Source organism: Zootoca vivipara, chromosome 9 (genome assembly GCF_965207765.1).
Source record: "Zootoca vivipara chromosome 9, rZooViv2.hap1.1, whole genome shotgun sequence".
NCBI lineage: Eukaryota > Metazoa > Chordata > Lepidosauria > Squamata > Lacertidae > Zootoca > Zootoca vivipara.
Window position 1 is genome coordinate 55,206,749 of NC_142592.1, and position 14,320 is coordinate 55,221,068.

The 14,320-nt window shown below is 44.4% G+C and overlaps 1 protein-coding gene across 1 annotated transcript in view; it reads right to left on the bottom strand.

Annotated features, from left to right (window-relative positions):
- Nucleotides 1-14,320, bottom strand: part of CACNA2D4 (calcium voltage-gated channel auxiliary subunit alpha2delta 4) — a 169,673-nt gene that overhangs the window by 136,835 nt on the left and 18,518 nt on the right. Inside the window, exons 5-8 of the mRNA XM_088676809.1 lie at nucleotides 10,518-10,680; nucleotides 9,585-9,716; nucleotides 6,415-6,475; nucleotides 4,199-4,349 (exon numbers count right to left, since the gene is read on the bottom strand). Coding sequence (XP_088532935.1) covers nucleotides 4,199-4,349; nucleotides 6,415-6,475; nucleotides 9,585-9,716; nucleotides 10,518-10,680 — 507 coding nt within the window. The remainder of the gene's footprint in view (nucleotides 1-4,198; nucleotides 4,350-6,414; nucleotides 6,476-9,584; nucleotides 9,717-10,517; nucleotides 10,681-14,320) is intronic.

Genomic DNA, 14,320 nt, shown 5'->3' on the forward strand with positions numbered 1-14,320 from the left:
CGTCCTTCCCATTGGGCTGAATGGCACGGTGCAGCCCGGCGCCCGCCCAGCAGAGGCGCATCGAGGAGGCATGCACACTGAGCCGCCCACGTGTCGGCGGAGCTGCCTCCGTCGAGCGGCGCCCCCCCCACTTAGCCAGGCCAGCTGCCCGATGCCGTGCTCTCCTGGGGTGCAGATCGCCGTGCCTCTGGCAAAGCAGTCTTGAAGGCAGGGAGAGCTGCCGTGGGGATGTAGCCGGGATCGTGCCGCTGCCCGCTGGGTTCACAATGGGGCGGAACAGAGCAGAGAGGTGCCTTTCTCTCTGCACACTGTTGCGAATGAGATGCAGCCCAGGTGGGGAGAGAGAAGCCGCGCTTACTCTGACAGCCTCCACGAAGGGAGAGAGGGACGTTAACCGGTCGAAAGGGACATGGCGTGGCTTTCTCTTTCTAGGATGCCTTTCCCTTTCTTCTGTCCTGATGTGGGCAGGCCCCTTTTGCAGGCGCCGTTAGCGGATCGGTGCCTGGAGCTTGCGGAAGGAAACCTCCGCGCGAGAGTCCTGCAGAGGCAGCGATCCTCCAGGCACCGATCCTGGGGCGGGTGATTGCTCCTGGGGAAGTCGGCGCCTCAGGGCGTGAAGTAGGGAGACAAAGCAAACTTCGCCGCTGTGCCGGAGGTGGGGGAAGAGAGACACCTTTCTCCCGTCAGCGCGGCTCGCCTCGAGTGCGCGAAAGCTGCCAGCTCCGCTGCCACCGTCCCCGAAAGCCCCTGTTTGCCTTTGTAATTTGTCTCAAGCCTCGTGCACTGACGAGGCGTGGAAGCCCTGCGTGGGAGCAGGCAGGACCCTGCCCACCTCTCCCCTGCCCTCCTGCCCAACTCTCCAGATTTCTCCTTTTGTTCCTTTTCACTTTCCCCTCTTTGCCTCTCCTCCTCTTTACGGTTCACTTGTTTTCCTCATCCCCCTTTCCCCTTCGGACACATCTTTTTCAGCCTTCGTTAGTTTGTTCCCCACTTTCCCCGCCTACCAAATTCTATTTTCCTCTCCTCTCTTTTCCACATCCTTCCTTTCCTTTCCTTTCCTTTCCTTTCCTTTCCTTTCCTTTCCTTTCCTTTCCTTTCCTTTCCTTCCTTCCTTCCTTCCTTCCTTCCTTCCTTCCTTCCTTCCCATCTTTCTTCCTCTCCCTCGTTCTTATTCTTTCTTTCCCTCTCCTTCCTTCTTTCTCCCTTTCTGTCTTCTCTCCCTCTTTCTTTTTCTTTCCTTCTTTATTCCCTTCCTTCTTTCCTACTCTTCTTTCTCTCCCCTCTTTCCTTCCTCTCTCCCTCCCACTCCCTCTTTCCTTCCTTCCTTCCCTCCCTCCCTCTCTCCTCAGAAACATAGGATGCTGCTTTATACTTCTGGCCCTTAAACCCTGGAACCAGGAGAGCAGCTCCAGTGAGTCAACCTCAGCCCAGTTCCAGATCTATGCATCTGTCATCCAGAGCGCAACACACAACCATCTCCTTGAAGTATCAGAAGATCCCACATCTTCAGGTAGCTCTGCGAAGGTCCTGCATGAAACCCTAGCGAGCCTCCATCACCAAGTGCAGTCAATCCTCAGCAAGATGGATCAGAGTTATTATCTGGTATGAGGCCATGTTCTTGAGTCCTTCTTACAGCGCCACCCTCTCTCCTGCTCAGTTGCCTCCCACAGTGTTGGGTAGACTTAAGACGGCCCTGTTCCTGTCACCTCCTCAGCCCCTCCTGCGTGCTCAGGGAGCCAGCAAACCGGCAACAGACGCAGGGAAAAAACACGCCTCTCAGCTGACTTCTCTACCGCCTGTTCAGCGCGCAAATTGCTGTACCGTACCATACTGACGCAATAAAAATAAGACATCCCACCGAAAATAAGCCACCCTGTGTTTTTTTAAGGAAAAAAAGTTATAAGACGGTGTCTTAAAAAAGGGGAAACACGGTAGTATTTAGTACTAAAATTTACATACCTCATCCTTCATTAATAACAGCTTACAATGAAAATTAGATATTGTGACTAGGGCAAACACAAAATTGTAATAACCTCCCACAAGCCTAAATTGAAGAGAGGGCATGTCAGTTTCCCAGGGTGGACACAGGGACGATTTGCTGCAGACAGCTTTGTCTCAAAGCAAGCTACTTATGTAACAAATAAGGATATTTCTGCAAAGTGGCTTACTTAAGGACAGAGATTTGTAGCCTCTCTTGTTTTTTTCCTCAGCAAAAAAGAATAAAATAAAAGTAGGCAAAGGACTGCATCAGCCATGACCATCAATCTGAGGCTGGCTACCCAAAGGGTTTAAATACATGCTCTAGCTGGTATAAAAACCCACAGGCTTTCAGCTACGTTCTAAAGACATGGCACTTTGCTTTTCCCTGTACACAGAGTGGGTGCATTTTGCCAGAGCACCTGATCAAGTGGCAGTGTTAACTCCCTGACAAAGTCTGCAAATCGGGATTATGTTTGCAGCCTTTGACACCCTAGATACCTCAGTTGTCCTGCAGTAACCCTACGTTGTGTTGTTTAGAAGGGACTCCTTTTATTGCTGCAGCTAAAAGGAGGGACAGTTTTATTGCTGCAGCTAAAAGGAGGGGATAGGGAGAAATTAACTTTGGCTCACATTTTAATACAAAGCTGCCTAGTCTTCACTTTCTAAAATAATATGTGAACTGAAACAGTTATCCTTCCAAATTCACATTTCTCCAAATTTTGTGATGCAGGTTTCAAACCAAATAATGGGGACAAAACATTCATGTGAGGAGAAAGTATGCATACATTTGTGGAAAAAATAACATAGAGAAATTCGCTTGCAAAAGGGTACAAATGGGGGGGGGGATGTATACATGTTGTCTTCCCTTGCTAATAGACTGGATGAGAGCCAAGAAATGAAAGCTCAATCTAAATAAGACTGATGCACTGTCAGTGGGTGGTTTAGTGACAGGCTAAATTACAATGAGAGGGCAGAAACTACTCAGGGGCATGGTGGGTTGGAGCAGAGAGATGAACTGGTGAGTGTGGCTGGCCTTCAGACACAATTGTGGGTATCTTTTCCTCTCCCATTCCAGGTCTGTCTCTCTCTCTCTCCACCCCTGAGCTCACCCAAATGACCAGTTAGCCATTTAGTCAGTTATTTTTGGACAGTGGAGAATGTGATTGTTCTGTTGTCTTTTAATCCTATGAAAACTGCTCTTGAGAATAAATACTCTGCCCGAGCTGGTTCAAAGTCTTAATCTGATCGCAGCAAGGACTATTTTTAACAGCTGTCTAACTGAGACTAAAGATGACTTTAAGTAAATACTCCTAAACAATTTCTGTCTGCAACAAATGCAAGACTTGAAAAAAAATTATTGTTGAGACTAGGGACATATCTGGGCATAGCATTCTTTGCACACACAAAAGGGGGGAGCAAGCAAAACAATCAAGAAAGTCTCTTTCATGAAGCATGAGGGCGATCTTAAAATTTCATGTGATTATATTTTTGTAAGAAAGTGAAAGTATCCAGGTATGGCCTTCCCTAGAGCATACCACAGGCAGGAGTGGTCCACAGGTTGGACTGAGCAGTTCATGCTTTATATCTAACAGAGAGAAAGGTCGTGGGGCAATTTCTCTAGCCTCTTCTAACCAATCAGTGAATGGCGGTTGGGGACACAAATTGAAATGGCTGGGAGCTAGATGTTTTGATCTTTGTGAATTTCAATACCGGTAGGAACTAGCCTGATCCACACCTCCTGGGATAATGTGCAACCCTAACCATGTTACTCTGAAGCAAGTCCTCCTGAATTCAATTAAACTTACTGCCAGGTAAATAGGGGGCAGTACTGCGGTCTTAATTATCAAGTGGTTTTTACCCTTTCTGAACTGTCTGAAATAGATATTGGTTCAAAAAAAATATGTATTTAGAAATGCCAGTTTCAATAAAAAAGAGTTTTATAAATATATATTTTGGGAGAAAACACTGGTACATGTAGAAATATGGATTTAAACGTGATTTTTTGTGCATCTTAAAAATCTGGAGATTAGTGCAGAAGCAGGATGGAACAGGCAAATGCAGGCAAATAGCAGCAAACACCAGCAAAAGCGACATGGGCCAGAAATAGATTGATCTGCTCATCCAATGCCAACCCAGAGCTCTTTCTCAAACTAAAATCTAGTTCCATTGTCTCCGAGGGAGAGGGTGTTTACAAAATGAGGAAGGAGTTTGTACTCACGGCAATAATATTAACAAAGTCATTCTCTCCCAGCGTGTCCAAAATTGTGACAATGGTGTGTTTGGCAATAGACAGGAGCAAACCCTTCATGCTCCCACTGATGTCCACCACAATGACAATATCTTTGGGTGATGTAGCAGCCTGGATGTACCTTGACAGGAACAAGAAAGGGAAGCATTAAATATCAAATAAGTGTGCAAGACTGGCACTAGTGGGAGGTTCCTGGACCATATCAGGGAACACATGATCCAAGCCGGAAGAAGTGATCTGAATGTACGGTAGAATCAGAAGATTGTATTGATTCCTTTCTTATTTAGCGTGGCGATCTAAGGATGCATCCTCCGAATACATGGCCCTTTGACACCTGCAGCATGTGTCTTCAGGACCCACCATATTTCTGTCACTATAATTTGTTTTAACTGTTTTTCATACTGAATTTTTCAATTGTTGTAGTCGTCCTGGGACCGGCTGAAGGGCAAGTAACAACAACCAAACAATAACAGTAATAACACCCTGCCTTAGGAAAGGTGGTGCATAGATTCTAACAAACCCAACAACAATTTTAAAAGAACAGATTAAAGCATTTGGGGCTTCTTAATTTAGAGAAATGACCAAGAAGGATAGGATTGTGCAAGGTGTGGAGGAAGTGACAGACATAACTTTTCCTCCCTCCCTCATAATATAAGAACTTGCGCTAAATTCAGAATAAATGAAGGAACATATTTCTTCACAACCCACATCTTTAATTTATGGACATCGCTGCAACAAGAAGGGGTGACAGCCACCAGTTTAGCTGTTTTTAAAGGAGGATTAGGCAAATTTATGCAGAGTAGGTCTATCAGCAGCCACTCATTACACAGACAGTATGCAAATTACAGTACTAGGAAGCAACAGCTATTGCTTTCAAGCTCTGCTTGTGAGCTTTCCAATAGCATCTGCTTAACCTCGCATTCCCCAACTTGGCACTCTTTGGATATTTTGGACTATAACTTCAATCACCCCTCGTCAGCATGGCTGTGCTCACTAGTGCTGATGACAATCACACTCCAACACATCTGTAAGACATTAGGTAGGGAAGGTTGTCTTTAACCACTGTGGAAAAGAGGATGCTAGACTGCTTGGGCCTCTCGTTCTTTTGATTGATCATATTTTTAAAGTATTGATTTTTAAAAAACATTTATAAACCACCCTTCACCTGTAATGATATCTGTGTGGAATACAACAGATAACAGGATCAACTTCACACCTAAACCACAAAAATACCTGAGCAAACAGGCAGATCTTAACTTGGTGCCAAAATGGTAAAAGTGACAATGCAACCCAGTGTTCAAAACTTCCATTGTTCTAGATGCATTTTGTGACAGGGAATTTCATTAGTGCAAGCAGTTTCTGAACTCTGGGCACAGTACTGTGCCTAAGATTTCAGATTAAAACTGCAAAGTGAAAGGAAAGGAGAACCTTTTTCTGCCTCCCCATTTCCAGCCACTCTCTGAAGACTGGAGAAGAGACCTTTTAATAAATAATAATAACAATAATTTATTTATACCCCGCCCATCTGGCTGGGTTTCCCCAGCCACTCTGGGTGGCTTCCAACAGAAGGTTAAAAATAAATTAAAACATCAGTCATTAAAAACTTCCCTAAAAAGGGAAGAATATTAAGAATATTAGGGGGTGGGCAGGGGAAGGACTAGACCATGTGAAAAATGAACATACTATTTTAGCTGGAGTTCATTCATTCAGCTTTGTATTCTTGTTATAAAAAAGCGTGCCTAGACATTCCATTGTTGCACCCATAACCTAGGTATAAGGTGCCATTTAGCTCCTAGCATTCATATCTCAGTTTCTAACACTGTGCCAACCACACTTCTAAAGAGAGGGTGTTCCACAGGGAGGGTGCCACTGCTCTATGTAATCACCACATAATGTACCCCACTCAATGGCGTATGTACTAGAGGGAATAGTCACAGGTAGATGATATAGGGAGAGGCGAATCTTCCTATGTGTGCACATAAACACTTGCCTTGACTGTTAGGGAGCAATTTTAGCATTCCCTTTGGAGACAGTGACATGAAGGAGAAGTTAAAACTGAATAGGGAAAGCTCCACTGATACTATCTACAACAAATCTCAGAGGGAAGCAAAAGCTGGAAGGAAGAATAAACTTTGGGTCCCTCCAAATCAAACACAGGAGTATGAAATCTTTTCAAAATCTCTCACCAGCCTCGATTTCGGCAGTCAAAGGAGAGGACCCCATTTTCATCTGGTGTCCATTTTATTCCTGTAGAGACATCAAAACAATTTTGCTGTGGATCTGGCACACACAGGAATACTATTATGTAAGCATCAGAACCTTAACTAGGCCCTTTCCCAGCATTACAATATTATAACAGTTGCTTATTCTGGGATTTCTCTACACAGTGAAGCACAACACAATCCGAAAACCTTGAACTCTCTATCAGATGTGCAGAGATCATAACTGCAAAACAAACCAATACTCTGAGGCTGCAATCCTGTGTATATTTACTTTGGAATAAGCCTCATTGACACAAATGTATGAGACAGAGGGTCATCAGTCATGGGCAGGCTCCTAATTTAATTAAATGCATAATTATATTACTGTGTACTCACTCTGCCTGAACTGCAGGGAATGGGCACAAACAAGACAATTTATTTTGTCCCATTTATTTTGACTAGTTTATATTTTTTCTCCCATGGACCACATGAATATTGTGGGTGGCGTTGGTAGACCAGTTGATGGCTTTTGTGCCTGTCGTAGCAGTTGTAATAGGCTGTGCTAGATGCTGTATGATTTTTAATTGACTTTTTCAGACCACCTAAACAAAACATCACCAGTGGTGCAAAGATCACAGTTCAGGAACCCCTGATTTAGATGTAGGATCCACATTCTACGAGTGTTTTCCAAGTTTGGTGGGACCAACTTCCAAGTCAATATGCACATAGGGGATCACACCATAAGGAAGTTTAACATTGGCTATGTGGGATGTGCCCCTTCATGGATCACTGCCTTGTCGTGGCGAAGGGGCTTAAATAACTTAGACAAACCTAGACAGCATCTTAAAAAGCAGAGACATCACCTTGCCTACAAAGGTCCGTATAGTTAAAGCTATGGTTTTCCCAGTAGTGATGTATGGAAGTGAGAGCTGGACCATAAAGAAGGCTGATCGCCGAAGAATTGATGCTTTTGAATTATGGTGCTGGAGGAGACTCTTGAGAGTCCCATGGACTGCAAGAAGATCAAACCTATCCATTCTGAAGGAAATCAGCCCTGAGTGCTCACTGGAAGGACAGATCGTGAAGCTGAGGCTCCAATACTTTGGCCACCTCATGAGAAGAGAAGAATCCTTGGAAAAGACCTTGATGTTGGGAAAGATTGAGGGCACTAGGAGAAGGGGACAACAGAGGACGAGATGGTTGGACAGTGTTCTCGAAGCTACGAACATGAGTTTGACCAAACTGCGGGAGGCAGTGCAAGACAGGAGTGCCTGGCGTGCTATGGTCCATGGGGTCACGAAGAGTCGGACACGACTAAACGACTAAACAACAAACAACAATGTGGGATGTGAGACACATAGCAGTCAAGTACAACATTCCTAGAGTGGACATGCTAGTGGATGCTTTGTACTAGCCAGGAGTCTAACTTCCTGTTTCCTCCTGAGCTGTGACAAATTTCCTCTGCGTGTGACTTGAGGCCATGGGGGTGGAGGTGGGGGGAGCTAATCTGGCCTAGGGAGCACAGCTTCTTCCTTTGGCTCTTCTTCATTTTTGCTTTTCCATGTGTTAGCAGAAGTGACAGCCTGTCTGCAGTCACTTAGGAACTAACTCCCTTATGGGATAGTTCCACATGTGTACAGTGGAACCTTGGTTTGCATATGTCAGGGGTCCCCAAACTAAGGCCCGGGGCCCGGATGCGGCCCAATCGCCTTCTAAATCCGACCCGTGGATGATCCGGGAATCAGCATGTTTTTACATGAGTAGAATGTGTCCTTTCATTTAAAATGCATCTCTGGGTTATTTGTGGGGCATAGGAATTCGTTCATATTTTTTTCCGGCCCCCACAATGTCTGAAGGACAGTGGAGCGGCCCCCTGCTGAAAAAGTTTGCTGACCCCTGGCATACGTCTTAGTTTGCATATGTTTTGGATTACAAACACATCAAACCCGGAAGTGCATGTCCCAGTTTGCAACCTTTTTTTGGATTACAACCCATTGGGGGGGGGGTTACGAACAATTTTTTTTATTTGGAGGCCCCATTGGCAAAAGCACACCTTGGGTTACAACCTGTTTTGGTTTACAAACAGACCTCTGGGACAGATTATGGTTGTAAACCAAGGTACCACTGTATACAGTTTTGTAACCTAAGTCTGCCTTCAGGGATCCAACTACCGGTATGAACTGAACGATTGTGAGTAAACTACTTTTATACTGACTTTAATAAGACTGTCGTGTCTATTCTTTTTAAGAGAGACAAGAAGGGATCTTACCAAGAATCCCATATTTAGAAGCTCAAATGAGCTTGCAACAAGCAAACCATTGTGTATTAAAAAGGGGGATGCATTCTGCTAAGTATAGGGACTTGCTAATGCAAGTTGGGAAGGATGTTATTAAACAATATAGCCTCTCCTGCCTCCCTGAACATTCCCATAGGCTAGTGTATTGTAGCATCTCTGAACTGATTGTGGTTTAGTGTACTCCTTCTCTTGGAATAATTAAGGGCCAAACTACATGTTATGGTCAGCCCCTTGAGGGCACACATTTTCTTTCAGAAATTGCATGCTAGGTACAATATGGGCAAATGTTTCAGTTTTTGTTTCTCCCAGTTTCTCATCTTTCCAATCTTATGCTTAGCACTTCACATTTCCATATGTTTATGAATCATTATGAATCAATTAGCAATTTAGTGTAATTTTCTCCTAATATACATATATTTCCTCTGTAATTTTGCCTAATACACACAATTTTACAGAGTGGTTTCCCAAAATATAACATTTTAAAATATGTTATTTTCCCTAATACATGCATTTTAATGCATACTTTCCCCTAATATATACATTTTTGTACATATTACTTGGCTGTAATGGAAGGGTTCATGTATTGTTTTGGAAAATGTGAACTAGGTAGGTTCGCCTTTAAATGCAAACTGAATTGAACACCCTCCACATCCCAAGCACACAGCCCAACATTAAGATCAGAACCTGGTATGGAGGGTAGGAAGGCTTTAGCCCTTGCTCCTTATTGTGGTTGCAATCCAAATTTGGGGCTGTGAGCTCACATCTTTTATTTTTACGGGAGTAAAGCTTCATTCAATCCATGTGCAGTTTAGCCTGAAACCTTTCTAAGGAAAGGCCAGATAGCCATGAAGACTTTTACCTGGATAGAGTCTGAAGAATCCTGTAGAGCTACCAAAGTATTGCCAGGTGAGAGTTGGATCTCTTTCAAAATTGTCCACAAAAACAGAATTCAGTGCTTCAGACATATAAACCCCATTCAAAATATCAGGGTCTGTGACCAAAAGAGGGAATAAGGGAACAATAGTAAGAAAGGGAAAGAAAGAATGAGAAGGAATAAAAACGTACAAACCTATAGAGGATACAGATGCAGAGCCCTCCACCAACAATATCTAGCCAAACTCCCCTCTTTTTTTTCATGAGGACTAGAAGCCTAACAAATATCATTGTATCAAGATGCCTTATTCTAAGTACATCTAACATTAAACTAACTGTTCCAATATTTTCAATGAGTGACACCTGTTTTCCTCGGGCTTAGCTGTAGGTCTTTCCTTGCCCAGCTTCCGGACAAAATCTAACCAAAGAGATGGTACCGATGAAACCCAGCTAACTTGGCACAAACTGCAGGTCACTCTGGGAGAACTACTGTATAATTTATCTCCCCATTCTTACTCAATTTTTTTTGCCAAGTTCAGGTGTATGTGTGTTCATGCGAAATAACTTGGAACAGTAAAACAACACAGTGATTGGGGGTGCTTAATGATTCCCTTCCTGTATCATTTACACCCCTTCAAGCAGTTTTTGCTCAGGGAAGGCGAAGAGCCTGTTGAACGTCTACCCTCCCGCCTTCCTTCCTTCCTTCCGTTTTTGAATCCAGGCACCCAGCCGGTTATTTTATTGCTCACCCACATACGTGGGTCAAAAGGATTCATATTTTCCTCCCACAAAACATACATAACATGCAAGTCTATGATCAATCTTTTCCTCTCTTCCTAGAGTTGCCAACTCCATTTTGATACTTCATCTCTGGCTCTATTGCTGCCTTACCAGTAGAATAAACACAGAAATACTCTACCTTTGTTGTAAACATTAGTTGGAAGCTGTATGTCACTTAATGTTGTGTTCACCAGAAGGTTATTGAAATGCTCATTTGGTTCCAGAATGAATTCATCACCAAGCTCCACATAATTATCTTTATCATCCTTTTCGTTAATGAGAACAGCATTGTAATAATTAATCTGGGGATGAAGAAAAAATAGAGAGACAGTATATGAGATTTCAGCATCTAAATTTCACGTTGGCATGACCTCAGTCACCCCAGACACACATTCATTTATACCTTAATAAACCCCTACACGTGGCTTTACCTCACAAAATCACATTAATCCACAATCTTCTGGTGCAAAAGCAAAAAATAAAAATAAAAATGTGCAAAACACCTGTTCAGCTGAGGCAAACTTGCAACAGTCCTGAGCCGATCCAAGGATTCCAACCCAACCAAATTCCAAGATTCTAGATTCCTAATTCCAATTAAACTTATGGATTTTACTTCTGGTTATGTCAGTGTGCATGTCGTATTCAGTATGCTGTATGTATGTATACGTAGAATGTGAGTGCAGTGTATGCTGTATATGCATATGTGTCTTTTATCTAGAGTGGCCACACCCAACATTGGCATGTGGCCTCCAGAGACTAGGTCAGAAAGGGAATGTGGCCCTCACGCTGACAAAAAGTCCTGCCCCCCACCCCCGGTCTAAGGCCATGTGAGCAACTTTCTACCATTAAAAAAAATATGTTTCACTGATATTAAACAAAGACTCATATAAAACATTCAGCAGTCTTTCCCCAGAAGTGACTGGATATTGCATATGGATTCAAAAGTACGCTTCTGGGATTTATTTATTTTTTGCTGGTATGCTTTTGTTGTCATTCAAGGATGAGATAAGGTAGACTGCATAATATAAACCCCTTCCATATAAACCATTAAAGGTACAGAAACCCTACCCCTTCTTTGAACTTACGATAAAGGAATAAGCTGCACATCTCCTGCCTGTGCTGCACATTCCATGCAGGCACTGGATTTTCCACTGACCTACATTCTCAGGCTCACTTTATATTCTGCTGGGTTTAACACTGATGAATTTGTCAAACATACAGCTGAATTTCAATCCTCTAGACTGCCTCGGCAACACAAAATGTGTAAGTAATTGGCAGTTTTGCTAACTGGCTGCCTGCAGATGCAAGGTGGCATACTGGGAGATCATTAGATGCCAAGGTTTGAGTAGCAAGGATATTGATAATTGGGATGAATGATGAACTGTATACATTTGTATGCCCTCTTAAAAGTGACCTCTGCTCTTCTTCCTGCCTAGACTCTCCATATAGTCCACATATACCTTGATAGTTTTTGATAGCTAATTGAATCCTCTATTTGTATAGCATTGGCTTAAATGCTGAATTAGGGAGTGGTCTGCATCAAGGCAACTAAACTCAAAGGCCTGCTTAATGCCCTTCTTTTTTAAAAAATAAACAAACATTAATCTGCTGTCTTGACAACTGTGTACAACCTTGGGTTGATATATAAATCTGTTCAATATAGGAAAAATATGAATAATGATAAATGCCAGAAATGTTCGCAAGCAACTCTAGCCTATGTGATTTGGAAATGCTCTGTTACTTAAGCTCCTGTGGAAAAGATTTGCGGAATTAATTAAGCTACAACGCTGATTTAATCACCTTCTTTTGATATGCATCCCTGTGAGGTAGTAGGTTTCTGCTGAACTCTGGATTGTTTAGCATTGCTTGTAGGAAAGCACATTATTTTACAGTTCTGGAAATCATATTCTATGCCTATAATTGGAAGACTGGGTTGAATATCTTTTAGATCTGCGCATTAAACAATGAATCATGATCTACAGGAGAGATAAATCAGGAGAAACTTAATGCAATTTGGCAATATTTAGGAGAATTATTCTCTAATTGATTCTTATTTGGCTGGAGGAAAAGGTTCCGCTTCCCTTTAATGTTTTCTCATCACTCCCTCATCAAAAATCTGTCCATTAGCCAACTAACATATTCTAATGGGAAATGCTGGCGGGTAAAGGAATGAGGATATGGAGTCTTGCGAAGCTGGGAGATATCTGTCATGCTGGCCACATGACCCAGAAGCTGTGCGCCAGCTCCCTCGGCCAATAACGCGAGATGAGCACCGCAACCCCAGAGTCGGTCACGACTGGACCTAATGGTCAGGGGCCCCTTTACCCTTTACCTTGTTGGGCTAATCTCCTGTCAATTTTCATTAAACCCTAACCCTATGACAAGTAGATTTGCACAGCATTGCATCTTTATGGAGAAGGGCCATCAAATTCATGGCTCCCACATGACAATTTAAGACCAATCCACACTGTGTGGAAATGCCATTCACTTTTGTGTGCCTTTGCAGAAAAGGCTAGCAAGTGATGTCTGGCAAATGTGGCAAGGCATCCAGTGGCACCCAAGCTATGGTTGCTTGGGGCTCTGAAGAAATGCTACAAATTGCTCACTCAGTGCCTTCTCCCACAAGGGGCAATACTAGAAAACCACCAATATATGGCTGGTTGGTAATGCCTTTTTCACCTGCACTATAATTGAGATCTCATTTTGAATGCCTTAACACTTTCACCAGTGTTTTCCACAAATTAATAGGATGTTTAGAATTTCAGTCCAGAGAGTTTTACCAGGCTCACAACAAGTCGAGCAGGCATCCAGTGGAGAAAACTGCACTCCTAGGATAGCCAACCGGGTGCCCTCCAGATGTTGAGGCAAAGCAATTATCAGCATGTCTAGGAATGTGATAGGTCCAGCTCTCCCTGTCTGAGGCGCTCATGTCGAATGAATGTTTCTCCATATGAAGAATTTTTCTCTACATACAGAAGTAAATGTCAGGAACAGTTCAAGGCCTAGCCTTCTTCCGAGATCTATGTTTTTGTGTGTGGACAGGGCCGTCTCTAGGCCCGGGCTGGGTGGTGCAATGCACCAGGGCGCCTGGCCACCAGGGTCGCTGCGCCCGCCAGACAGCTCTTCAGCGCCTCCTGTCCCCACCGCCGCGTAAAAAGAGCACAGAGGCCGCCGCCTCTTCTCTCGCTTCCCGCCCAGATAGGAAGAGAGCCTCCCTGCTCAGGTTTCTCAGCAGGCGGGCCTGACCGGAGCCTTCGGCCGCTCTCTGCAAGGTCGCTGAGCTGGCAGCCAGGGGGGGCGGCCTCGCAGGGCACAGGAGGGACCTCCCTCCCTCCCGGCTCCTCCTCCTTCCCCAGGCCGCTCAGCTGCCGCTCGCTCGCTCACTGGCAGGCACAAGTCCCACCGCCGCTTCTTAGAGCAAGTCCCGCTGCAGGAGCAAGTCCTGCCGCCACTTCTTGGAAGCTAGGATTCGGAGGCCTTGTCCCAGGCCAGCCCTGGCGCTTCGGGCCCCGGAACAAAGCCTAGCGGCTCGGCCCCAGAAGTGACTTCTGCCGCTTCCCCTCACAGGGCGCGGGACGGCACGGGCAGGATGCAGGCGCCGCCGCTGCAGTACGAGTTCTTCAGCGAGGAGAACATGCCTTGGTAGCAGTTTATTAGGAGCCATATGAAACCTAATTTTTAAAGGCCTGCCCCTGCCCCAAAGGGGTGTGTGTGTGCATGCATTCCAACTCCCCGGCAGTTACTGTTGTTTTCAAAATACTGCCGGAGATTTCAGAGCAAGTCCTTTCTTTGTGGAAATTTAAGGGATTTTTTCAATTCAGTCACCATTGTACACGAGGCGGCATGATTTAGTTTCTGTTTCTATAACGGGGGGAGGGGCACCGAAGGGATCTTTGCACCACGGCGCGGGATAGGCCTAGGACAGCCCTGTGTGTGGAGGAA